A 27,499-nucleotide genomic window follows, 5' to 3' on the forward strand; every position below is an offset into this window, starting at 1 on the left:
TATTTATAAATAAAAAATCAAATATAAATTTTCTCCTTACCTTTTTCCAGGCAATGCTTGGTATAGTATACTGTTCTGCCAACACAAGTGCAAGTTGCCTTTTGCCAACAATACAAAGAATGTTCTTGTTGAAAGCTGAACTTAAAGGCAGCATATTCAAATCTAGAAAGGCTGAAAAATAATTCCTTTTTTCCCTTTTCATTAAGTTTCCTGATTTTGACCGTCAATAAAAACAACACTGTTTCTTTTTCCAACAGTTCTCTACATACCAACACTATCCCGCAAAGAAAACAGCCAAAAACGACAAAAGTCCAACCTTAAAGTTTGAAAAACGGGAAAGATTCTTGATGAGATTGGGAAAGACCACCAACTTTATGAAAGATTTATACCGAAACTACTTATTATCTTCCAATAAGAGAAATTTGAGAATCAAACTAAAGTTAAAACTAATTTAATTAAACAGAAAGGTCAACCAAATATATCAATCCGTCTTTAAACTTAACTAATATTAATGTTTCATCTATGCGTAAGCAATATATATCATCATCTGTTGATTGTGAAAAGAAACTAAAAACCAATTCTCACGTTAAAAAAAATTGAAAGAATACATTACAAGACTTCAAAAACAGGACTACCTACTAACTAAATACAAATTCTCACCCCAAAAAAGAAAAAAAAAATACAAATCATCAGTGTTGATAACAAAACTGATAACTATAAAGAATCAACTAAGGCACCAGAATTCGGTGCCATCTTTCCAAACAACAACTTCAAGTCGTTCTCAAACGGCGTTAGGTTCAAGTCCAAGCACATAATCACCCTCGTGCTATTCGATCTTTTCAAATCAGGTACTTGTGTAATAACCTGTTTTATTGAAGAAAAATCTTCGTTAATGGTTGTCCTGTGCCTTCTCATGTGACCCCCAAGTGCTTGTCCCAATGAGAATTCTTGTCCACAAATGGAACACTCGTGCATTTTGGGTTTGTTTCCCAAACTTAGAGATATAGCATGTGCTTTGAGTTCATCTCCCTCAAGTTTCGACCTTTTGTGGCTAGCCCTATGGCCACCCAATGCTTGAAAGGAAGAGAATTTGCGGTTGCATGTCTTGCACTCAAATTTCACAGCCTCAATTTTTGTTTGAAGTAGTTTCTTATTTTGTTGGGGATGAGAGAGCATCATTAGACAATTTGCCAAATCTATGCTCTCAAACCCCTCGAAATCTCTCTGTCTCTTCATGGCTAACGTACCTAGAATTAATTACAATATGGAATGTAATTAATTAATGAGAGTGTGTAAAAAAGAATTTAGAAAAATGAGATGTGACAATGAATATGAGAATGAGTTGTGGGATTGGTGAGCAAAACTTAGTAACGGTGGTTTATATTTATAAGACGCTCCCACGAATTAATAGTCAATGAATTTGACTGATTTAAATAAACTAAATATGAAGGCTCTCTAGTCTCTTATTAATAGTTCTGAGTTTAGATCTAACTTCAAGAATATAATATAAGTTTAGGTCTAACTTAATTTCAAAAACTAGTTAAAGAAATAAAGATTGTTTCTTATTTATATATTTCAATTTATTTTTAACCGATATAACACTTAAATTTTTTCCAACAATAATAAAATCAATGTTTCAAATGTAAGAAAGTATTTTAATAGCGAACAAATCTAAGACTAGCCGTGAAAAAACAGAAGCTGATATGGGTCATTATCTATGACTGGTCGTACTTTGAAGGAATAATGACATGAATGCCCTTTTGTGCTTATGTAATATTCTGTTGTGAAGTGTGATGCTGGCGTAAGGATTGCCTCTTTTGGGTATTCCACAAAAAATGTTTTGGTCACGTGGGGTTTACGCTTACTACTGGTTTATGAATCCAAACCGCGTGGGAGCTACTTGTTGATGACGAGCTACCCACTGAACCGGTCGTGGATAGCGAGCTAACCCTACCACTGAAGTTGGTAAGTATTGGTTCTTCTTTGAAACATTGAATGTCCTGAAATTGTATCATGTAAATAAATATGAGAGGAGGAGTACCTACACATTTTTATTATTATTTAAAATGTATTAAAATAATAATATCATGGTAAGATTTATTAATTAATAAAATAGATAAATTAAATAAATTTTTGTAACTTTTAACATATTCCAACTCATGATTGAAAATGTATTCAAATGAATATCGTCCTAACTTTCTTCTAATTAAACTAAAAACAATTAGCCAAGGCCTACGTGCCTTAATAATTCTTGTTTTGGGTGCGCAAAACACTTGTTTAATTATTCCATACAAGTCGCATGTTATTTATTTAATCATCCTAATTGTAAAGAGTAAAGACATTTAATTCTTTAATGAACTTAAAAATATATCCCTACAAATTTCAGTCTTAAAGGTTATCATCCCTTTCTAACTAATGTACTGTATGAAAAACGAACTTTTAAATCCCTTTTCTATGAACTCCAACATATGTTTCCAACTTAACCATAATCGAGTTATATATATATATATATATATATATATATATATATATATATATATATATATATATATATATATATATATAATAACTATCTGAGTTAGTTCTCTAAAGCTTCAAGATGGACTGCGTGCGTTGACATGTACTGATTTGGTGTGCAACCCAAAATCGCAATTGAACGAAATGGGGGAAACTTACTTTTCTGAGAGTACATAGTTTTGTCATGCTCGTGTCACAATGTGGTACACACTGACCAAAAGTAAAAGCCACGTGGTACCATTTATGCATGTTCACACCGACAAATATTCGAGTTGATCAATATTACATTAGAGAGAATGTCAAGAAAATGAAAGTTGGTGCAGGCACAGTCAAAAAACGCCCAAGTAGGTAGTGGGGTGTGTGAAAGAAAACGAGAGAGTGGAACATCACACAGGCAACGGGAAGGGAAGGGAAGCCTCAAACAGTACTGAATTAAAACATTTGCTAATGGAGATTCATACAAGTGATTAAAAATTTAGGACGAACTTTAATCTTTTTTATGAATGTGGGTATAATTCTCCTAACACTATTTTCTTATTTGGTAGGCAACTCTTCCCAATGAATTCTATTGATATATATTAATTTAACAACTGGTAGTAATTTTCTAAGTAGCGATGCCCTAACCAGTATTGTATACTCCTCGTTTTACCACTTTTTCAAATGAAAAAAAAGGAAGTCAAGTTAAACGTTCAAAAAGCTCAAACCACAACTTGTAGAAGTTCTAATATTGTCCAATCTAATTCTAGGAAACACTTCATAATTGATCATTCCGCATGTCATAATGAAGACATTAAGTAACTAGTAAATTTTCTATAATTTGTATTGATATTTGGAAATTTAAGTGTAAACAAATAATTGAGATAATTTTCTAAAGCATTAACAATTTAATGTTTTTGTTATTTAATTGGATACTTTTTACCAACAAATTTAATCAAATTGAACAACTACGTGTGTGTATGTTTTATGGTTTAGTTTCAGCCCCTCAAGCGATTGTTTTGACAAAAGTAACAAATTGTTACTTTAGAATTTATGTGAATTGATCGTAACGGAAATACAAACATACCATATTCATATTCTCTCAAGACTTAGAGTTTTCAATTTTTTAAAAGTCTCACCTTGTAACCTCAGCAAAATCACAATGAATTATTGTTCACGAAATATTGAACTTGCCATTTCAAATCACATCATCAATGCAAAATAGTAAAATGTTGACTCGCCTAATTAAACAATATAATTTTTTAAGACTAAAGAAGCAATTATAATTATAATTCAATTAACATTGACTTACCTTGAAATTAACATAGTAAAAAGAAAAGCTCCATCATTTACACAAAAAACTTGAAGCAATAAATAATCGCATCCGATCCAAAGAAAAGAATTAATACAAATCACAAACGATCACAGAGAAATATTAAGTTTAGGTGGGGTTGTGATCTCGAACAAGAACTTCAAGTCATTCTCCAAAGGCGTTAAGTTGAGGTCCAAGCACATTGTCCTTGCACTACTACTGCTGGATGCAACAACAACCTGGTTTATAGAAGAAAATGAAAAGCTTTCATTTCCATTGATGGATTCTGTGTGTTTTCTCATGTGGCCTCCCAGTGCCTGACCCAGAGAGAATCCCAGGCCACAAATTGAGCACTCGTGTATTTTGGGTTTACCCACAGAAGAATCCTCAAGTTTAGGCCTCTTGTGGCTAGCCCTGTGACCACCCAACGCTTGAAACGACGAGAATTTGCGGTTACAGGTCTTGCACTCGAATGCTTCTTGGGTTGGACTTTTTTGGACATTGATATCTCCTGCTAATTCAGAGAACATTTTCATGCACACTTCCATAACTGTGCTCTCTGCTTCTTCATTTTCTATCCGTCTCTTCATGGCTATATATATATGGATGACAATTAATTGGGCACACGATCGATGATCTCAATTTTGGTGTAAATAAGATGAGAATCAGATTGGAGTTGAGTGAGAATGTTACTACTGGCACAGAATGATATTTATAAACGACTTTGATTTTTTTCTCCTCACATTTTTTATTTTTATTTTTATTTTCTATCTCATCTTTTGTTTATTTTTGCAAATATTATTATTATATTTTTATTTTATCTTTTTTTTCTACTTTGTTCTTTCTATTGAATTCAGTTAAAAAGAAAATAGAGGTAAGAAAAAGGGGAAAAATAATAAATATAATATATACTGTAAATAAAAAATAGAAAGAATATATACGATGGAAATAGATGAAAAAGAAAAATAACAGACATTTATATATTTTTTTCATTTATAAAAAATTTCCTAAAGTCTCAAACACGAGGACATGGATTCTTTGACTATGTTTTGTACTAAACCAGGTTTTGACTTATTGTGAAGACAACAATGCCCTTGCTGCTCGCGTAATTGCTGACGGCAATTTAGACTACGCTGACATTTTCCCTATAAACTGAAAATAAATAAACGTAATTTAATATTTAAAAATTAGAACATATTAGACTTTAGAGTTTGGAGTGTCAAATTTAATAAAATAATTTCTTATTATAAGTAAAATTCATGAATCTAACTCTTAAAATTAAAATTATCATAAAATAGATCAAATTTACAAAATTCACACAATTAAAAACTATATGATAGTGCATCAACTTATTTTAATTTAATGAATGATGTAATTTTTAAAATTACTATTTAATTTAAATTTAAATTTATATTTTTTAAATGACCTCTCTCTATATATATTAATAATCAAATGGTTAGATTAATATTAGTAAGTAGTAACATTGATCATAGGTTTCTTAAATTAATGCTATTTTACTAAGTTTGATACTAGCTCGATGTCATTTCATCCTTTTATATCAAAAGATATTTATTACTAATCGTAGTAAGTAGGAAATTTAATAAAAAATAATGTGAGAAAATTTAAATTATTCCTTTGACGACATAATTTCAGAGAATTCTTCTGCGAACAAATAATTATGATTTTAATTTTGAGAAGCCATGGCCATTGAAAGCATTCAATTAAAGAAGAGGGAAAGCAGCTGCAGCTGCAGAACAACTACCTTTGTTTTTATTTTTATTTTCTAGCTAAATATATAATGAACAACCAACTTTGTTTATAGGAGTATACTTTACAGATATTAGTTGATTACTGTAAAGTATAAAGTGAGCTGTATATTATATCACTAATGAAAGGATTGTTTTTACATAAAAGTAAGAGGAATAAACTAAATAATCTTAGATGAAAGTGTGCGTTACAAATTAAGTGTGTTTCTCACATTTCTCAATCAAGATTTAATGTAAGTGTATAATCTTATTTTTCTCACTTAATATAATATCATATTATGATCTCACAGATGTACAAAAGTCACGTGGTTAAAGAGTTAAAAAATTTGATAGATAGTTAACATTTGGTCCTTATTTACAAAATTGAATTAAAAGGAAAATTAATTTGACAAAAAAATAATTGAAAAATCAATACTATTAAAACATTCAGAACTTTTGATAATCGGTGGTATGACGTACCCGTTAGCCAACAACAACTAAATAATATGTGAGAAACAAAGGTATTAACAAATAAAGAATCAATGATCTTTATAAGGGAAAAGTCAATGAAATTTTTACACAAAAATGAAAGAATACTACATGTGTCCAGAAAGAGGTAAAAAAGAGTTAGTCAGAACAAAGAAAAAGAAGCTGAGGTGGTGATTTCATAGTTGATTCCAAGCACAGAGTCATTATCTACAGGTGTAACTCCAAGTCCAAGCACATAACCCTGGTGCTATTCGACCTTTTCAAAACCGGGATTTTCGCAATAACTTGGTCGATAGAAGGAATAATAGGAAACCCTTCGTTGAGGGAAGCTCTGTGTTTTCTCATGTGGCCACCCAGAGCCTGGCCCAGAGAGAATTCAAGGCCACAAATGGAGCACTCGTGCATTTTGGGTTTGTTCCACAAGCTAAGACTTTTGGCCTGTTCTTTCAGTTCTTCCCCCTCCAGCTTCTGCCTCTTGTGGCTTGCCCTGTGCCCTCCCAGTGCTTGAAAAGAAGAGAACTTGCGGTTGCACGTCTTGCACTCAAATTCCACAGAACCAAAACTTTTCTGTTGTGTCTTGTTGCTTTCTATTGGACAAGAAAACAGCATAAGACATTTTGCCAAATCCAAGGACCCTTCATTATCATCTCTCCGTCTCTTCATTCCTAACATGTTGTTGTTCATATATGAGATAGCCGAACGGTTAAGCAGTAAAAAGAACAAGGAAATCTTTTATGTGTTGTGTGTCTAGAATTTCGATGGTGTTGTTGATGAGAAATTCTTGGTACTTATAGAGGTTTGGAATTGGAGACGAGTAAAGATAACGTGGAGGGAACACTTCAAAATTCAACGAAGGTCTAATTTTCAAACTAAATAAAATAACAGGTTGAACAACGCTTTTTGACTAGTCGTAATGACTTAAATGCCCTTGATGCTTACGTAGTTGCTTCCCGAATGTTGTCGTTACGTTTGTCTTGTTTGGTATTTCAACAGCGGAGATATTTGGTCCACGTGACGACGCTTAGGCCCTACGCTCACTTCTACTTTTCAGTTCACGACCGCGTTGAACCACACGGAACATAAAAGTTCCTCGAAACTTCGACGTGTCTTTTTCCCAGGTAAGAACATTCTGTGTAGTTTCCATTTTCCAGTGTAACAGAACTAGTGATTAAAAACCGCAAGGATAAAGTGCATGTTTGATTTCACCGCGTAGAATTGATTCCGGCTATAAAATTAATTTTAAATAAATTTTCATATATGTTTAATTTTATATATGAGAATAATTCATAATTAATTCTCGATTCCCAATTAATTCTAAGTTACTTTTATGTTTATTATTATATCCCTTACAGATTTGATTGAGTGGTTGCAAAAACATTTTTTTTCTGTGTTCCCAACTGGTTTGGTTGGTAGAACAATCTGAAAACTCGTGCTAGGTTTTTCACACGGGGATGCTTGAACCGGCCCCAGAATCCGGCATATTTGGTGTAGGTAGTGAAACTCTACGCCAAGTCAAATATGAGCAGCAGATTAGTAAACAGATGAATAGTCTAAGAGAGTTAAATTAAAAGAAAGAATATATAGATCAAGGTGTTTAGGCAAAGTCACACCTTAAGCAAATTAAGAGCAAAATAGAATAATTTTATTATCAGCTAATAGAAAATTCCATCACTTGATGCCTCCCTTGTAGACTATGCATAGAATTATATGACTAGTTAGTAGTTGGTACTAGCTAATTAGGACTTTCATCCAACTACCCAACTAACTGTCTATGTAGAATCAATTCACATCTGCGAAAGGAGCTCGATCTGGAGATGCAGTTAGGTGTGGAATTTGACTTTTTGCTTGGTTTCATTTTTAGTTATTCACTGAGGATTTTTTCCTTTTGTGATCTGTGTCCTTATATATTATCCTCAATAGATGCCGGGCTGCATATTACTATGTTTCTTTTGAGACATTCAAATAGAACAAAAGCAAGATTTAACTTATGATTTATTCACAAATGCACCATCAATTTGGTCCCTTGAGTGTTACCCTCCCTCCTAAGTAATCTTTATAGCAATAAAATGATATACGTAATCCTCAAAGTATTACAAATTATGTTATATAATCTTTCAAGTATTGAAAAATTCTTCAAATTAGTTCTTCAATGTTAATAAAATAAAATAAAATCCAAGAACTAATTAAATAGATGAGTATTTAATACTTTAGATACTACCAATATAGTTTCATTAGTTTAAAGACTATTAAAGAAAGCGTGTGATACTTTCAGAAACCAAATTGATAGTTCATTCATTTATTCACATTTTCACGAGATAATAGAATAACCAAAGAGTAAAAGAAATGCTTATGATTGATTGATGTCTTAAAATAAGGTTGTTAAACAATTCAGGAAATTACTGGTGAAGATGAAGATATTCCATTTATTTGGAAGGTTTATTTCTCATCCAACAATCTCACATAATCTACAAGACTACAACAAGGCACTTTTCTGCTTGGACACGGATATTTGATATACTTCCACCGTGTTCCTCTTGCGCAGAATTCACATGCTCAAACCATTTTGTAGTCATTGAATCAATTTCCTTGTTGTTCTCGTGGTCGTGGTCCAGCATTAGTGCATCCAAAAGCATGTGTTTGTTTCCTTTGGTTAAATGAAAGAGAGAAAGGAAACTGCTAAGTGCAAACTATAGATGCATGAATTTCAAATCACCACTCACATCTACCTTTAGAATATTCTCTACATATTCATTCAGTGGCATTTTTTGAAACATTCTGAATGTTTGTTGTGTATCTCTGACTGCAATTCTTAGACCGTTGCACACGTGTGTTGTATGGTGTATCTCTGACTGCAGAAAATACACCATATTCTCTACATATTTTTTACTGCATACACTTATAGTATTCGTATTGTGTAGTGTATAGTATCACTAATTTTTGAAACATTCTAAATGTTTGTTGTGTATCTCTGTCTTTAGAATATTCTCTACATATTCACTTATTTTTTAAACATTCATATAGTATTCGTATTGTGTGTATTATATGCGTCTAAGAACTAATGCCTATTTTTCAGAAATAAGTGGATACTATACACCATACAATACGAATACTATAAGACACCTAAAGAAATGACAATGGTGATTGCTGACTATTCGCCATAGTAGTTAGAGTTAGAGGCCAAGGCTGTCCAAACCACTTGAATTTTCTCTAAATCCTGCCCCAACTCTTCTGCCAGCCTCTTTCTATTTCAGCCTTTCAGGTTAAAAAACTACGTGATTGTATGTTGTCTTACCTCAATTTTTCATTGCTGCATTTCTTTCTTAAGTTAATAGCACAGAACAGATAACAAACCGTTGTTGTGACACATTCAACCAAAAAAGGGTAGGAAGATATAAATATGTGGCAAAATAGTAAGAACAAGCAGAAAGTCCACCTCTCATACAAATATTATTCAGCAATTCCTAATTCCATATTGGGTTTAACAATGGGGGCAACATATTAAAGGGGCAAAGATCCGTAATAAACTACATCGGCTGAGCCTGTCATATAAACATGATTATCTTCCTCCCTCCATTCAATCTGAAGAGGTCCTCCAGGTAGATCAACCGTGCAATTCTGTATCAAATTGACAGATTAAAAAAATTATGGCAAAATCAACGTACAGCAATTCTTTGGGAACATGGAGGAAGCACTTAACTAACCAAAGCAAAAATAAAGTGGGATAGCAATAGAAGCCAAGAAAACTAAAGTATTAGTCATTACAATTATATCTTCTTAATGGGAATCTTCGTCCTCTTCAAGATTTATGTTATGTCATTGTCTTCTCCAAGAATAAAAAATAGCACAATGAAGGAAAATAAAAAATAAAAAAAATAAAAGAATATGGTTGCTTGAAGCAAGAAAGAAAAAAAGGAAACAAAGAAGAAAGGTAAAATAAGAAAGAGAGTATAGGGCAAAGGAAGAAAAGGGAAAAACAGAGAAATCAAAGCAAGGAATCAGAGTTCAGAGAGAAGAAAAGATAAAGAAATTTGTAACAGATAATAGGTTGCGTTCGCCAAAGTGGTCTGGTCAATGAAAAAGGTTGCCTTCAAAGGAGAAGAATGAAGGTTGCCAAAGAAGAAGAATTGTGTGCAGATGCAGCAGAGAAGGCAAAAGGAGAACACTAGAGCAGAATGCGCACCTGAGAGAAGAGCTTCTCTTCAGAAGCTAACCTAAAAACATTGTCAAAACCCCAAAAAACCTTAATGATAGTTGAGGGTATTTTAGGAATTTCTGAGGGACTTTAGAGTCGTCGGTGCAAAAATGCCCTAAGAGTGCAATTGTGGCTACCCTGCGCTGCCGCTATCACGGCTACTCCAACCACAACACAAAAGTGCAATGCAATAGCATTTGCATAGCGCCGCACAGGCACACAGAAAATCAATAGTTTTCATATTGTTACAAGACAAGCAGCAAACTTACCCTCCCAGCACGACCCTCAAGAACTGCTGCAACAACAGTAGCACAAGCTCCAGTTCCACAGGCTAGGGTTGCTCCTGCACAAAAAAACATGAGCTCTCCCACATAAAATTTTGAGGAACCTTGAACTTACCCTAACAACTGCACTAACAAATAACAATACTAATAGGATACAAGATGGATATTAGATTTTCTAACCTGCTCCCCGCTCCCAGACACACATTTTCAAGTGAGAATTAGACAACACTTGTACAAACTCTGCACATTAAATAAGAAATCATATAATTAAGGAATCAAAACATCATATATGCAGTGGATTTTTGGTGTGATGATGACTACACACATTTAGGCCATTTGAGTCATGCTCAAGGAATCAAAACATCTACAGTGGATTTTTGGTGATCATCAGAGCCAGCCATAATTGCACAATATTATATGCTCTACATAAGGAGAAGGAGCAAACACCCCTCCCCCCAACTTAAGCTACTCATACAGTCTGACCAAGTCCTAGAAAAAATACCAACAATATCACGTTCTCAAGCATTAAACTAAGAATAATTACATGTCACTAAGTCAGTAACCAGCATATTGGCAGAATGTTCATCTAGCTTGCCATAACAAAGCTATATTGCTCAAGAATTTTTTTTAAAAAGCCCCTAGTGGCAGAAATTAAAATATTGATGGGCTAAGCATATGCAAGAAAGTTGATAATCATAGAAACAAACAAATCTTGCCTGTGTTAGTTCGTGCAGGGAACACCTCATGATGTTCAAATTTTGGGCCAATTTCTGCTAGCTTCAATTCATCAACAAGCAAATTCTGTTGCAACAAGGATTAAAACAAACATCATATATGCAGCAAAAAAATGTTAAATTCATGTAAAGTTATTGACCAACAGATAAAAATTGGCATTTTAACATTTAAGATTCAATTTTTTTAAAAAAAATCTAGTGACATAAAAGAAATATCATTTCGAAGGAACTATGTTTCTTTTGATACAAATGGTTACGCATTCAATTGTGTGTAAGAATATCTAGGCATTTGTATTTAACATCATTCTACTGATGACAGATTAATGTCTTGTCTTCCTACCATTCCACAAGGTTTCATTCCATTGAATAGATCTAGTATGCATAAAAGGGAATTGTATGTATGAAATATCTATTGTATGTCAAAATAAAGACCTGGCTTCCTTCTCTACTGAAAGTTACACAGTGTGGATTTCCCATGCTGACACAGGTCACATGCCAGATAACTCCATCTACAACTAGTTCTGATTTAACAACAGCATTATCCTTATTTGCATGTAATTTAGTAGGCACATCTGAGGCTTTAAGAATTGGTTCCCCCATATCAACTCTGACCTGAAACAGATAGCATTATTGTCTATCAAGCTGAAGAAAGAGAACCAATACCAGATAAGAAACAAAAACAAAATCCCTTCCTGACGTTAAACCAATTAAGGCACCTTAAAAGCAACATGGGTCGATGTCTTTAAACAATATCACATATTAATAAGTAAATTGCAAATATTTGCCACATAACAACGTACATTTCCATCCTCCAAGACTTCAGGAATAATCAGACCAGCACCAGTATGAATGGTAAAACTGCAAAGTATGAAAATACATTGTTAGAGGTGGCACATAAACCATTGTAAAAAGAAGAATCACTATCAATTTATTATCTTCATTTTCAATAGTATCAAATATGTATAAAAATGGCCCCAAAAGACTATCACAACTTACAATCAACAAGACATAAGAAGGAGATTGTGTGAAGCAACTGAAAGGGCAATTAAAAAACATAACAGAAATTTTTTAAAAAGCACGATCATTCATCATACCTATGCCTCCCATGTAAATTCTCAAGCTGAGAAACAAATTTGGCAAAGCATCGCACTCCATTGCCACACATCTATGAAGAAAAGCGTTAATTCAAGAAACAATAACGAGCTCGTCAATGATAAAAACAAAAACTAAAGCTCAGATTTGTTAAATTTCTCCGTAAACACTTACAAGAGAAAAAAAAATTAGAAGTTAAAATCAACTTATACACTTCGGCTTATGAAAAGTTAAATGAGTAAGTTTCAATAAAAGTCAAAGTGAAGTTAAGTTTAGCTTATGAAAAATGATCAACTCGTTTTATCTTCTTAACCTCCTTTCCGATAACTACTTATAAAGAAAATTGATGCAAACAGAACCTATGTCCATTCAATCAAAAGCATGCAGGAATAACAATTCGTAAGAAGAACTACCTCAGGCTCACTACCATCAGAGTTAAAAATCCTCATGGTATAATCGGTGCCACTGATGCCAGGCAAGACAAAGATAACTCCGTCAGCTCCAACGCCGAAGTTCCGATCACACAGTTGCACCGCTTTCTCAGCACTGATCTTGGGCTCGGAGGAGTCTCTGTTGTCAATCTATTAAAAAATCACGCGTCAAAAGCGAGCCATTATTTATTCGAAAAGGGAAAAGCGAAGCGGAACGTGGACTCACCAAAACGAAGTCGTTTCCGAGGCCGTGGTACTTGGCGAAATGGAGGAAGCCGGACTCCTTGCGGTTGAGGAAGGAGGCGGATGAAGTTTTGACGGCTGTTTCGGTGCTCATGGAAGACACGACGAGGCGCGAATTAGGGTATTTGAAAGTGCGTTGCGGTGTGGGCAAAGTGGATCGGGTAGAACGCGGAGAGAGGCTATTGACGGAGGCGAGAGTGCGGCGACTGGGGGATGTGAAGGGAACGGAAATGGTGGCGGTTATGGCCATCGCTGTAGCTTCGAATGGCGGCGGAAATTCCACTCTGCCAGTGTCACCGTCTCGCGCCGCGAAACCCCTGCTTAATAAGGGATTCGGGTTGTCTACGGTTTCTGTTTCTGGATAACTGTACACAATCTCAGCCGTTTAATCACGCATCTTGGAAATGGTTATTTATTTCCTGATGAAATAATGCCGTTTTTTTTTAAGACCACGGCATCCTTTAAATGAGACATTCTTTTTTGAGGTGAATTCAAATTCAGCTTATAATTTTAATTAAGATTAATTTTAAAATATTCAGAATTATGTTTGAATATTATTATTATTATTATTATGAAATTTAGATTTTGCAAGTGATTCACTCGAAACCAAAAATTCTAATTACAATGATTTAGAAAAATGTATATTTATTTTCATTTAAAATATATTTTAGTCTTAATTAAATAAGTTTTGAGGATGAATACACTCGTGTATGTCTTAGACATTAATTCACTTTAAAAATAAACTTTCAATTTAGACGCGTGAATAATGGTTTAAAAAAAGTTATTAATTCACTTTTTAATAAGTTTTCAATTTAAATGTGTGAATGGTTTTAAATTATTTTTTTACACAAATACTAAATAACAAGTCGCTACATTATTATGTATCATAAAAAGTTGTTACATTATTTAGTAAATTAGAATCTACCCAAAAATTATTCAATAATTGGACATTTCACGTGCTGTTATGCTTATCAATTAATAATGTGACAATTCATAAAAGAAAATATTTTGCAATTGGTATTCAATTTAACCTCAAATATAATAATTTTGTATGACATGTTGAAATTCGTAAACGAATTTTAAAACAAAATGCAACCAAAAAATACACGCGCACTTCATTCATTTAAAGTGTTAAACTTGAGTCACAATTGCCAGCTACAATGGGTGACACCGCAAGAGGAAGGTAGAGTCAACTTCATTTGTTACGAAGAAGAATTTGGTCTCAAAACCGAAACCTAAACTGTAATACGGTTGATGTAAGAACCAATTCAAATTAAGTTAGTCAGTTGCATCTTATTGGAACAGAAAACGTTTTATTGTTAACGCACAAAAACCAACTGAAGGTTGAACCCAAATGCATCTTTGTTGTATAGTATCAGATACACCCAGCAAAACTGTGGCTCATCTGTCAAAGCCTAATTATGCATTGCCAAATAATGTTTCTTAAAAAGTATAGGTCCTAAAATAGACCACAATCAATTATTAACCATGAAAGAAGTGAATATTGATGATAAATTGGGAAACAACATCCCTGTAATCACGGAGTGGTTGATACACTGAACAAATGCTGAATTAGAATACATAAAAATGGAGTTATATTTTCTTTTACCAAAATCCTATCATTCACAATTTTGTCTTGAAGACTTCTCTACCCGTTTTGACATATATGTATGAGATTGCCTATTAGAGTTCACAGAAGCAGCTTGTATTGAACCCAAAAAGTAGCAGTCATTTTCCAAATTCAGACACAGCAAACCCACTTTTTGGTTGCGTATTTGCATCTCTAAATATGATTACTGAGAATAAGGTGAATGATTCTTCTGTAATTCACTTTCTAAACGAACTTCATTATTATCAATTTTGTTCCAGTTATTATTAATTTTTGGTTTGCATTATTGGACGTTGCATATAAATTCTTCTTCTTTATGTTAGGGGTATATCAAAGTCTAGATTCTATTCGAATACTGGCCTAATTTTTGCTTGCTAATCTATGATTTATTGGTCATCTAATTAAATTTAGAATTGAAACAATGTTTTGCAAAGTGAGGCTACAGTTGAATAATGTGGAACTGGACATTTTTTTCTCCCCAAACCTGCCATTGAAACTTTAGCTTGTATTTTGATGGTGATTAATCATAATATCATATCAATAAGTGCCCCTGATAACGACCGAATAATTAATTTTACTGGACGGTTGTAGTTTAGGGAGCACAATCACGTGTGTTCACAATATTGTCAAAAGAGGTAATACTTAAAAACAAAAATCCCTTTGAAAAGTTGAATTACCATCGCTTTACCTTCTAATTAACCAAAAGAAGTTGAACGCTTGTTACTTTTTGAAAACCATCATATTTCACTTGCCAAAGAACTTTAGCATTTTGTTATTTACCATGACTATCAAACTGATTAGTCAACAGTTAATACCAATCGTGGCTTATAAATTAAATATATCAGCCATGCTAAAAGGCAAATGCATTTAGTCTTCACACCTTGAACAAAGCTTGTGATATCTTGGCCCAATCTTTCAGTTAAAATACTCCAAATCATTATTGTTTCTACCTTCTAGTATATTTCTTGTTGGTAGTGTATTGTAATCTGAATTCTCAGCTTCACAATGACTAAACTTTTTTCTTGTATTGACAGAGCAATGAGGATATTAACCACAGGCTTGTCTGTGCCAAGCTTGAACTGATAGCAGCAAAAATGGAAGCCAATGCTAAGATAAAGAAATATGAGGAGACAGTTAAACACTTGTATAAACTTTTAAAGAAAGTTTGCCAGGAAAGAGATGAAGCAAGAGACCAGCTTCAATTGATAAGGAATTTCCAAGCATCTACTCCAGCTGAGACAAGCAGTACTGTTCCACAAGTTGATCATCATGCATGCCTCCAATACAAAACAAAGCCATCATTGAATAGCACCAAGGTATCATATTCAAGTTCCAAAGTATTCTCAAATCATCCATGTGATTTATCCTTGTCAAGTCTCCTGCCAAATGAGAAACATTCTTCCACAAGAATTGCTGAACCAAGCAACTTGACCTTACCAAAGCAACCAAACCATATGAAAGCAGACATAGGTGCTTCAAGAGATAATAATAATAATATGGTTGATGGTGCTTCGCTAGTGTTTGATAAACTTGTTTGTGGGAAACCCTTGCCTCAAAAGGGTAGATTGTTGCAAAGTGTAACAGAAGCTGGACCTTTGCTTCAAACACTTCTAGTTGCTCCTGCTCCACAGTGGCAAAATCCTCCTTCTTTATCTTCCTCTGGCCTTACACTTGGTACACAAGACAATAGCTCCTCTACTACTAACACCGATGATAAGGCAAGTGTTAATCCAAATGGATTCATTCCAACTTCTTTGAGTTTGGCATTTCCAGGGAATTCTCATGGACCTTCTCAGATGTCTTCTGCGTCCGGTTTCGGATTAGCGCTAAAGAATGAACAGGTGTCATATGAGGATATGGATTCCAATATGATGCACAATCATGCATTAACCGGAAAAAAGAGAAAACTTTTGTGAGGCTTGCAGCTATGTTCCTCCCCCTACTTCATTTTTGCATAGTAATCAGTCTTGCTTTTTTTTATTATTTAAATTTAAATAGTATGTGAGATAATAGATAATAATCAACCACATGTATAAGTTAGCATCGCTAGGTTATAATTGCACTGCTTTGAGCTTTTTCTTGAACTTTTGCTAGATGAATGATGTGATGTACATACAAATGAGACTGTTGAATGAGACTAATGACCATGACCATGACCATGGTTACTTGGTTAGAAATAAATTATGCATGTGCTTCCTTCTTATTTTCTTCTCTTTTTTTTTTTTCTACTCATTAAAGCTTCGAGGCCTGCAAATCTTCAAAGTTTTTGGTCTCTTTGTATTGCTTTGTTTTGAGCCATGAGACATCATGCTATTGGACGATATTTAACAAGTGACATGGGTGCAAACGCGCTGTTTACTGATGAAACCATATAAACCATATTTTTCTTCTTGATCTTGACATATGAGCATAAGCATTATTACTTAGGGGAAGGGGAAAAAAGAAAAAAAAGCAGTAGTGAACTTGGCATTCCCTAAAGATATATCTAAAATATACTTGGGTAATAAAATTCATTACTGAAGATCGATTCACATTTTTAAGGGGCCACAAACTTTATCTAAATTGCTTTGGTTGAAGAAGAAAACTTTGAAAAACCCTCCGCTAAGATATATACAGGCTAAATTATCATTTTGCTCTATTAGTTTTTTTCATTTTTTTTCAGTTTGATTCTATGTTTACGAATGGACTCAAAAATCAAAAGTATTTTCGTCAGTTTTCTGCTAACACTGTTAATGTTTTTCATTTAAAATAATTAATTTTAAAATAATGATAGTTTTTAATTCCTACTATGTTTAAATAAGTTTTTTTTATCATTATAAGCAATTAATATAAATAAGGTTTAAATACATCTTTGGTTCATGCAATTTAACGTTTCTTTTTGTTCTTACAATTTTTTTTTTCATTTTAGTCTTTATAAAATATAGTTGTTTTATTTTTCATCTTAAAGTGTGTTAGATAATGCTTTTTTTACTATTTGAAGCATTAGGAATAAAAAATATATTTAAACCTTTAAATAAAGTGGTCATTTTTAACTAATACAATCTTTTTTTATGAAACTTTTAAAACTTATAAATCTCAAATCTTTTATCTTCACAATCTTCAAACTCAAAAGCCAAAACCAATTTAAAACTTCCCAAGAAAAAACAAATGCAACTTTAACAACATGTGACAGTGTAGTGCATAAGCCAATGACATCCAAAATCTTTTAACGACAAGATTAAAGTGACAAATAAATTACATTTTTAGATTATTTTTTTAAAATTTTATTACTTTTCAAAACTCAAATAACAGTAAATCATACCAAAATGATTATTTATCCTTTCATAATATATTACATAAAAAAGAGTCCCGTAAGAACAAGGGGGGTTGCAAATCAAATGGGCCATAATTTCAAATTTAGTTATGGACCAAACTCATTGGATAATGTTCGAACGAAAAGGGAATTGTAATTGGCCCCAACTTCATTTGTTATTGCCCCTACAAATGTAAGAAAAGACTATCTTATCCTCTCTCTTCCCCTTCATCTTATTCTCACCCCCATCCAACCCATCACCACTGCACCTAGGTCGTAAGCCACCATCTCCTCAAACGGACCCCTCATCGCACCACTACCTCATTGTGCAACCTCTTTTAGTGATCAAATTTGAACACAACACCGCCACCACTGTCGCACACACCGTTCCCAACTCCAAATTCGCGAGCGTGTGACCCTCATCAGCCCAGCCACCATCATGTCCAAACACCATAACATCGCCGCAACTTCTCCCCTTGATTCATGCACCCCCAACCATCATCAAATTTGTTCTCGCAGAAGAGGAAGAATGAAATGTACAAAGGAAGTGTAGTTCTGTTTTGGGTCGGGAAAAAATAAATAATGAAATCGAGATTCCATTTTCTTGGCATCCCTTCAAAAAGTAACGAGAACACGATTTTGTTGTACATTATCTAATGCAATTATGTTTCTATTATTTTTTCACACCCCTTCAAAAAACAACGAAAACACAATTTTATTGCACAATGTATAACGAAATCATGTTTTCCGTTGCTTTTTTTTTAGCATCCCCTCAATTAGCAATGAAAATATGATTTCATTGTATGGATTCATGTTCATGTAAAAAGGATGTTTTTGGAAGTAAAAAAGCTGTCAGCCCTTTAGTAGGTGCCAATAGCAGTCTCCAACGAAAATGACCTATTTGTCCAGATACCTGGTACCCACTGGCCACATTTCCAACTCAGATTTGACCAAGAAAAAAAAAAGATTTGAAATTTGACCAAAATAAAAGTGTAACTCAGGATCGAGTAGGAGCGGGTGCAGGCGATAACAACAAACAAATTGTGGCAGGACCCACCTCCTAACCATGGGTTTGCAACGTTCTCCATTCGGTTAACCACGGTTAAGCTCTGCTCCTTCTCTGTCTCTTTCTCTCTCCATCCTCCTCCTTCTCCACCCCTCTGCTTCAGCTCAGATCTCATCCGATCCCATACTAGGGTTTCAAATTGGGAATTTTCCCCCCAATTCGGTGTTTCTGAACCGACCATAATCTCCGACGCATCGAATTCAATAAAAAAATTCCCCCATGCATCGTGACGGGAGCTCCATGTCCATATAAATGGAGACGCAGCGAATTATCGAGTTTCCGCATAGGAATATGGACAAGAGGCCAAGGAAGAAGCAACGTTTAACATGGGACATGCACGTGCCTCCTCCTCCTCCTCCTCCACCACCTCTTCCTCCACCCAAGGTTTTTATTTCTTTCTTCTCTTAATAATTTTTGTATTTTTTTCCTTGCATTCTCACGAACGATCTTTACTTGATTATATGTTTTCGGAATTATTCATTGCTTAGCTGACCTTGTGGATTTCAACGATAAGACTTTTTTTTATGAAAAATAAAGTGAAATTGAATTGAGGTTTAGGCACAGTGAAACATGCACGCTATGTGGATTTATAAGCACTATGTGGTTACAACGTATGAATTTGTTGTTGTGTTGGACCTCTTGGTTTGTAAATTGTAGCTTATAGCGATGGAAACATTTTGCTTAATTTATGGTCTGTTAATCTGTGAGTGGTTGCAGTTGCAGGTTCTTCCTACAATGTATTGCAAGCAGGAGGTTGGGAATGGAGTGGTTCCAAATCATGCTTATCCATCTCTGTTTTACAGGGGAATGCCGCGCAATGGATCACCCCCCTGGAGGCCTGATGATAAAGACGGTCACTACGTTTTTGCCGTTGGTGAAAATTTAACACCTCGATGTAGGTGATTCATCCTCATTTGAAGTCTATTGGGTGCAATGTGATGCTTGTTAGACTCTATCCCATTTAGAATGATTGCATTGCATATGAGTATGAACTATTGTTTCCAACAATTAAGTATATGTTTGGATTAAAGTTCCGAAAGCTCAAAAGTACTTTTACTCCCAAAGAAACAATTTGTTTTTCATTTGTGCATTGAAATTTACAAAAGTATTTTTCAAACTTTTTAAACCAAGCATAGCCTAAATGTGTGTCGGGTAGTTTGGATTTGGATTAGTTTGTGTGACATGTTTGCATTACCGCATTAGTTATATATGCTTATGTTACATATACAATTCTTCTCTAAAATTGTTTTCTTTGTTATGCTTGCAGACAAAATTCTCAGTAAAATGGGTGAAGGTAGGTAATGCTTGGTTTTCAACAATGTTGTTTCAATATTCTTCACTTTCTAGATCTTTTACATTAAAAGTTTTTTTTTAATTCTCAGTGTGTTGGGCATAACTTGTTTGTCTAAAATTTATGCAGGAACTTTTGGCCAAGTGTTGGAATGTTTGGACAATGAAAAGGAAGAAATTGTGGCAATTAAAGTTGTTCGCTCTATAAATAAGTACCGTGAGGCTGCAAGGACTGAAATTGAAGTCTTGCTGAGGCTAGCCAGACATGATGTTGACGGTGCACAGTAAGGGTTCTTTTTGGTTGTCTTTCTTTATTGGTTGTAGATGCTAAAAGAGATTGTGGTATAAGTGGTTTCATTCTTTGCAGTTGTGTGCAAATACGGAATTGGTTTGACTATCGTAATCATATTTGTATTGTAAGTATTTATTGATATTTGTAATTTAATTAAATGACAGGAATGTCTATTCAATCATGCTTAAATATTCTGTGAGTTAAAAAACTTGCGGATGGATTTAAATGGTTTCAACAGGTATTTGAGAAGCTTGGACCAAGCTTATATGATTTTCTCCGCAAAAACAGCTATCGTTCTTTTCCTATTGATCTTGTTCGGGAGTTTGGCAGACAACTTTTGGAGTCTGTAGCATGTGTGTGGACATTTCCTGTACCAACTACCAAATTATATATTTTTTGTGTATTTGATACTCCTCTGTTGGGAGTTTAAGATGTGCATATATAATAATAAGTTTATGACTCATTTAATTATGGATAATATAATCTTTAAATATTTGAAACAAACTAAATTATTATTGAATTGGCACATTTTAGATAATTAGATAATTTTGGTCACTTGTATCTTCAAGTCACTTATTGTGTCTCTCATACCTGCAGTTATGCATGATTTATGCTTGATTCACACTGATTTGAAGCCAGAGAACATTCTTCTTATTTCATCAGAATTCATTAAAGTGCCAGACTATAAGGTATCATCTTCTTAATTATTCTCCTACTATCCTGTCAGTACTAGCTGAGGGGTGTAAATAAGTGACTTTTGGACCATGCAATTGCAATTTTCCTTATGTGAAAAGTGATTATCTATAATTAATTTGTGTTCTATATTTGACTAAGATCCTGCAACCATAGGAAGCACTTATCGCTTGTAATTTTCAATGATCAAAATTTTACATTTGTTCTTTTTTGTTGGCTTATTCTTCATCTGTGGCAATTAAGTTTCTATCACGGAATACAAAAGATGGCTCCTATTTCAAGAATCTACCCAAGTCAAGTGCCATTAAGCTCATTGATTTCGGGAGTACATCATTTGAACATCAGGATCACAGTTATGTTGTTTCAACAAGACACTATCGTGCACCAGAAGTTATCTTAGGTAATTGTCATTCCTTGAAATGTATGCTCAATTGCTCTTTATACCCATGTTCCAGTCATTATATTTTTCGTTTGTTGTTTTCCTGTAGGTCTTGGGTGGAACTATCCTTGTGATCTTTGGAGTGTGGGCTGCATACTGGTTGAGCTTTGCTCTGTAAGTAATTATCAGGCTAAACCTTATTTACTTCCCTTTACTCATTATGCATGAAAGGTAGAATCAAAGTTGTTAATAGCACTTCTCAACAAGGCCTATAACATTTTATTGTGGGCCATGGGTTCTTGTGCTGTTCTTCTAAAATGGTAATTTTGATATTATGAACGGATTGCACTATTATCTGTGCTATCACTATGTCACTATGGCATTTGTTATTGTAATCATTGCTGTAATACCAACAAAACTTGTTTATGAGTTTCGTGAGTGACTTGAGCAATTTTAGTTCATACTACTCTTCTTTTTAGGGTTTAATAGTGTTCTTATTCATTGCATATGAGCAGGGAGAGGCACTTTTCCAAACACATGAGAACTTGGAACATCTTGCCATGATGGAAAGAGTTCTAGGGCCACTACCTCCCCATATGGTGGTCAGGGCCGAGTAAGCTTTTGAATTCTCTTTGCTTTTGGAAATATGCATTTTCTATAACCTTTCTCTGGATTTTCATGTAATACCTGATCTTGCAGTCGTCGAGCTGAAAAGTATTTTAAAAGAGGTACACGATTAAGTTGGCCTGATAGTTCAACTTCAAGAGAAAGCATGAGAGCAGTTTGGAAATTGCCACGGTTGCCGGTATTACTTACTTTGTGGTTGCCTGTATTTTCATATTCACATAATTATTTCATGTGTATTATTTATAAGAATACAGTTCTATGTCCTGTTGATATTTTTCTTCCATCTACTTGCTACTGTTTGCAATGGCCATTTCTTACTCCATGCTTTATGGCCTCTTTATTTTCGTAAAGAGAATCATGTGGATATCGCTTGTGATCGGTGCATAACAGGCTGGATTGATCAGATGCATGTGAAAGTGTTTGACCTTGTGATCATGTTAGAATTAGATTTACAAGTATTCTTTTAACATTTCATTTTACTAGGAAAGTTCCTTGATTTTCGGGTGTTGTTGAATACCAGAAGTTCTTGTATTTTGTGATAGCTTCAAATTTTACATGTGAAGGAACTTGTGCTAATTGTTGTAAACAATGAACTTGTTCTTTTGTCATGTTCTATCATCCAGTTTTGTTCCATCAACATGACAGAACCTGAAATGATATTTAATGCAATCCCTTACCTTTATAATTTCTCTAATATTCCCCTGCAGAACCTCATAATGCAGCATGTTGATCATTCTGCTGGCGATTTGATTGACCTCCTGCAAGGGCTCCTAAGGTACGACCCTTCAGAACGGCTTAAAGCTAAGGAAGCATTGAGACATCCCTTCTTCTTCACAAGAGATACTAAAAGATATGGCTACCCTTTATAAGTACCCCAAGCATAATGGCTGGGAGGAGAGAAAACACAGTTGAGAATGAATTGCATAGAATCTCATACTTGAAATCGTTTGATTGTTTGTTCCACTGTATAGTGAGAATTTCGTTTTGTAATGTGCATTGTTTGTTATTTCCTTCTTTCTTTTGTTTTCTTACCCTCTGCCGGCTCCCCCTTTTCCCTGTTGGTGTTTGAGCAAGTAAGTAATTGTTGCTTCTTTGCTGGCTGTTGAAAAACTCAATTTTTTTAACTGGAAGAACCTTTTAATCTATTGTCAAGAGGAAGTGGTTAAAGTGGGATCCAAATGTTGTCTTCCTAATTCATGATTGATATAAGATAGAAAGGTGTGGGGGGTTTGACGTTTGGTGAGGGAGTTTTGCAAGTGTTGACAATATAGATTCAATTTATGGAAGTCTTTCAGCAGTATCGGTCCTATCGGAGAAGGCCACATTCAATGCGAAACGTCGTTAACCAGTGATGTACAATCAAAAGCACTGATTTTTATTTAAGAAAAAAAAAGTCAATAAGAAAAATTGAAGTGAAATCATTTATCAATTATATCACAAATTTTGTTTTACTACTTTTACATCTAAATGTAAGATTTTTTTAAACTGTAATTTGCACAAGAATGTTAGTTAATTAAGTTAATAATATTAAATTTATCATCAATTTGTATTTTTTTCAAATATTCTTAAAATTATTGGAATTCATCATTTTTTCACTTAATTATTTTCTATATAATTAATTAATTAATATATATTAGTCTTCCCCAATCCTTATAAAAAAAGAAAAAAGAGTACATTTATCTTTTTAATTCATAGTATTTATTAGGATATTTTGATAAAAAAAATAATTAATATAAAAGATAGCTTAAAAGGAATTTTTATAAAAGAATAAACAAATTTGAAAAAGACACATGATACAAATAAAACAATTTATATAACAATATTTTTGAAAAACAAAATAATTTATAAAATAATTTGTGATTGAATAGTGATGTAAAATTATTTTACAATATTAATACATTATCATTAAATTCTTTTTTTTTTCTTTCTCTTTCTATTATTATAACATGTAATAAATGACACTTATGAGAAAGACAAACACAAATATATTGTTGTACAAATTCGTGGAGAATAGCATTTCTGTTTAAAAAAGGAGAAGAATCTTTATTTAAGAAGGGACGTAGTAATTTTTTTTGGAATATTTTCTAACTAAAACATGCAGCTTATAGGTCTCTATAAATACTTATCCTAGTTAGGTTACAATGACATGACATCAACAAAGACCTTTGCCCTTTATGGCAATTATTAACGGCCAAGAGCATGGCTGCATGGTTATGTTACCGACCACAATTTACGGCCATTTGAAAAAACAATAATAATAATAACAATTATAATAATAATGGCCACAGCTAGAAATGAAATTGGTAACTCCATTTTTAAAACTTATCTGCTTTAAGTCTATTTATATATAACAAGTGTTTAATTCCCATGTACCAAAAAAAAATATAACAAGTGTTGCAACCCAATATCCAAAATTCCAAATTCAAACAATAACAGGGAGACACAGACACTGATTATAACAAAGCTCTGATTCTGAAGATGCATGTCTTGTTTGTAATCAAAGTTTAAGACTTAACTATAGCATGTATATGGTTTGGCAGTAGCTGCAGTACAATGGTGTAAAAAACGTGCAACTATCAACACAGTACTCAATATTTACAGAAAAATTAGAGCACAGGAGATTGATAGTAACATTGATTTACTGCTTACCAGTCAACATTAATTGGGAAAGACAAATCCCAACAATGGCGAGAAATCACATGTCCGTATCTTTTGTCCCTTTTCCTTGACTATCAAATAGAAAAATCAGATGCTATATATTTAAAAACATAATACTCTCTTCTATTATTTGTGTTTTTTTTTTTTACTGAAATGATTTTTAATTTATTGGGAGAACAAGAGAGGAGATCGACTCAGAGAACGGATGGGTAATTTAACAAAGAAACATGAAACGTAAATTCTAATTTCAGTTTCAATAGGTGGAAGCTGCTGGAAAGGAATTATATGGAAGATCTCATTGGTTATCGTTATTATTTTTTAAGGGAATCATTGCCCATTCTTTTAATCCGAACGTATCTTGTACTTTAAAAAGGTAACTATTCTGTATTCTATAAGATTTGATTAGTGTAAAATAAGAGAAATAAAATCAAAAGTGAAAGAACTACATTAATTTAATTTAAAGTTAGTTAAGTTTATAAGATGCTTTAATTTAAATAAAAGATGAATTCTTTTTACATACCTTGAAAGAAGTAAATCCATAAAAATTATTTATCCGTGTGACCGAATTTGGGTCTAGATCCTTATGATCGATTTATTGCATTAAACCAATTGGGTTAACGAGCTACTTTAGCAGTACTAATAAAATAACTATTCTTTTCATCGATCGTGAGTTTTAATTAGTCAATAATTACTCGTTACAGTCTTTTAAATAATGTTAATTAGTCAATAATTATTCAATCCACAAATCGTCTTATTCAACGGAGTGTTCAATTGATTACTTGCCTATTAAAGAGAATTGAGAGACGCAATAGAGGACAGCTTATACTTGACACTAGTCATATCTACTTCGAGAGATATAAACTTATATCCTGTTGTATTATCCTAGTTTCCATATCTTGCATCATATTTCTCATTGTATTGCTCATTTATTTTATTTTTTTATCAAGCTTATTTGGTTATTAATGAAATGATATAAGTTTGTTTTTGTAAAACAAAAAAAAAAAAGTCATCTACTTTGAGAGATCGCGCCTGCTAATGTTTTGGTGATTTGCATACTATTTCTACGTTTTTATTGAGTTTTCCACTCATTCGAACTATTGAATGTTATCTTCTGTATAGTCCGAGTTCTTGTGCAAGGTGAGATACTTGAAAAAAAAAAACTAATAACAAGATCAGTAAATGATGAGGTTTGTATTTGATAAATTGGATGTAACTTATATTCTTCTATTGTGATGACTGAGGTGTGTAATTGATAAATCTAATATAACTTATCTTCTTTTGTTGTGATGTATGCTTATAATGAAGAGGATTACTGAGTTGGTAACTGTCCCACGTTGCTTTCTAAGGACGTGTACCTGTGAAGTAGGTCGGTGATCAGTTGAGACCGATTACATGTAGGTCCAGTACAACCCACTATTAATTCAACAAAATTTAGTTTTAAAATTTTAAAATATTAAAAATATTAAAAATAACTATAGTATGTTTTTCAAAAGAGAATATATTGAATTAAATCATTCTAAAACATGATACAATTATATTATAATTTAATGAATATTACTTTTTCAATCGATGGAGTGGTAGGGACTAGAGAATAGCTAACGTGACTGACATTAGCACGATATATCAGCTTAAAATCTACCTTGTATAAAAGAGTAAAAATAAATTTAATAAATATTTTAATGGCAAAAATATAAACATATGAAGTTAGAAAGTAAAATTTTAAAAAATATTACTTAAAGTAACGAAAAAAAAAATGGTACAAACTACTAAAATATATTTGTTTAACAAGCACAATTAACAAGGTCAAACAAGTTTTTTTAAATAGTTAAAAAAGTTAGAAAATGGTTAAATACACTTCCATAATATACACAAAACAGTACATAAAAGAAACATACATAAAATTAGAAATAATACAAAAACTAAGAGAGAGATCAATTAATACTTCATATTATTATATTGCAATCCAACTCATCTCAAGTAAGAAATGATCCACTTTAGAGAGTAAAGTAAATAGTTTTTGTTCTTGATGAAAAATCAACCATCAATATATTAAGTGTACATGCATATGCATATAACAAATCACGAATGCTAGAATATGAATATATAAAAATTTAGCTTATAACAAAAAGATATTAATCATTGATTTTTCTGATTAATGACTAGTATTATTTATTTTAATCATAGTTACCTTATAAAAACCAAATCCATCATAATAGAGGCGGTATAATGCCAACTTATCATCTCAGTGAGTTAACCTAAAAAAATAATAAAGTTGTAATTTTAACATGTCTCATTTGATAGTAGATTGGTAATTTTAACATAGTCGTTACGGATTAATCACACGGGCAATTTATGTATTTATTGAAAAAACGTTGATGATGTATGATTTGAGCATGGTCCATGCATTGAGGTGTCAACTAGTGCCACTTTGGAAAGACAGAAGAAGGATCCAGGGTAGAATCTCCCCTAATCCCTTCTCCACCAATCCCCGTTTTGCTCCCACGTGGGTCTGTGGGTCCCACCACAGCTGCCTGAAACTCTACTCATTTCTTTATGTAATCTTTTCTTATATTATACT

General features: G+C 33.2%; 6 protein-coding genes across 7 annotated transcripts; 2 read left to right on the forward strand and 4 right to left on the reverse strand.

The window, feature by feature from the left end:
- Nucleotides 1-554: 554 nt before the first annotated feature.
- LOC100806997 (zinc finger protein ZAT11) lies at nt 555-1,349 on the reverse strand. The gene has a single exon (XM_003521299.2). The coding sequence runs from the start codon at nt 1,234-1,236 to the stop codon at nt 715-717; it is 522 nt and encodes a 173-aa protein (XP_003521347.1). The 5' UTR covers nt 1,237-1,349; the 3' UTR covers nt 555-714.
- A 2,395-nt stretch (nt 1,350-3,744) lies between these two features.
- LOC100800759 (zinc finger protein ZAT11) lies at nt 3,745-4,643 on the reverse strand. The gene has a single exon (XM_003520583.4). It carries the CDS (start codon nt 4,393-4,395, stop codon nt 3,916-3,918), a length of 480 nt encoding a protein of 159 aa, XP_003520631.1. The 5' UTR covers nt 4,396-4,643; the 3' UTR covers nt 3,745-3,915.
- Nucleotides 4,644-5,986: 1,343 nt separating this feature from the next.
- LOC100526897 (C2H2-type zinc finger protein) lies at nt 5,987-6,802 on the reverse strand. Its single transcript, NM_001248734.2, has one exon. It carries the CDS (start codon nt 6,721-6,723, stop codon nt 6,247-6,249), a length of 477 nt encoding a protein of 158 aa, NP_001235663.1. The 5' UTR covers nt 6,724-6,802; the 3' UTR covers nt 5,987-6,246.
- Nucleotides 6,803-9,380: 2,578 nt separating this feature from the next.
- On the reverse strand, nt 9,381-13,430 carry LOC100807528 (diaminopimelate epimerase, chloroplastic-like). The gene is made up of 9 exons (NM_001253263.3): nt 12,999-13,430; nt 12,755-12,922; nt 12,344-12,414; nt 12,050-12,107; nt 11,682-11,861; nt 11,232-11,316; nt 10,696-10,755; nt 10,501-10,574; nt 9,381-9,654 (listed from the first exon to the last, which is right to left on the reverse strand). Exons 1-9 carry the CDS (start codon nt 13,263-13,265, stop codon nt 9,538-9,540), a joined length of 1,080 nt encoding a protein of 359 aa, NP_001240192.1. The 5' UTR covers nt 13,266-13,430; the 3' UTR covers nt 9,381-9,537.
- Nucleotides 13,431-15,431: 2,001 nt separating this feature from the next.
- Nucleotides 15,432-16,932, forward strand: LOC121174602 (uncharacterized). The gene is made up of 2 exons (XM_041014109.1): nt 15,432-15,542; nt 15,659-16,932. Exon 2 carries the CDS (start codon nt 15,719-15,721, stop codon nt 16,538-16,540), a length of 822 nt encoding a protein of 273 aa, XP_040870043.1. The 5' UTR covers nt 15,432-15,542; nt 15,659-15,718; the 3' UTR covers nt 16,541-16,932.
- A 2,003-nt stretch (nt 16,933-18,935) lies between these two features.
- Nucleotides 18,936-23,408, forward strand: LOC100808061 (serine/threonine-protein kinase AFC1). Of its 2 annotated transcripts, XM_003521301.5 has the most exons (12): nt 18,936-19,366; nt 19,700-19,877; nt 20,250-20,276; nt 20,403-20,556; nt 20,640-20,688; nt 20,803-20,917; nt 21,162-21,253; nt 21,501-21,657; nt 21,746-21,810; nt 22,152-22,249; nt 22,336-22,441; nt 22,971-23,408. In XM_003521301.5, exons 1-12 carry the CDS (start codon nt 19,235-19,237, stop codon nt 23,130-23,132), a joined length of 1,335 nt encoding a protein of 444 aa, XP_003521349.1. In that variant the 5' UTR covers nt 18,936-19,234; the 3' UTR covers nt 23,133-23,408. The 2 variants fall into 2 exon arrangements, with proteins under 2 accessions (XP_003521349.1, XP_025983668.1); XM_026127883.2 differs by lacking the exons at nt 18,936-19,366; nt 19,700-19,877; nt 20,250-20,276; nt 20,640-20,688; nt 20,803-20,917.
- Nucleotides 23,409-27,499: the final 4,091 nt, after the last annotated feature.

The sequence above is a fragment of the Glycine max genome, chromosome 3, assembly GCF_000004515.6.
Source record: "Glycine max cultivar Williams 82 chromosome 3, Glycine_max_v4.0, whole genome shotgun sequence".
Lineage (NCBI taxonomy): Eukaryota > Viridiplantae > Streptophyta > Magnoliopsida > Fabales > Fabaceae > Glycine > Glycine max.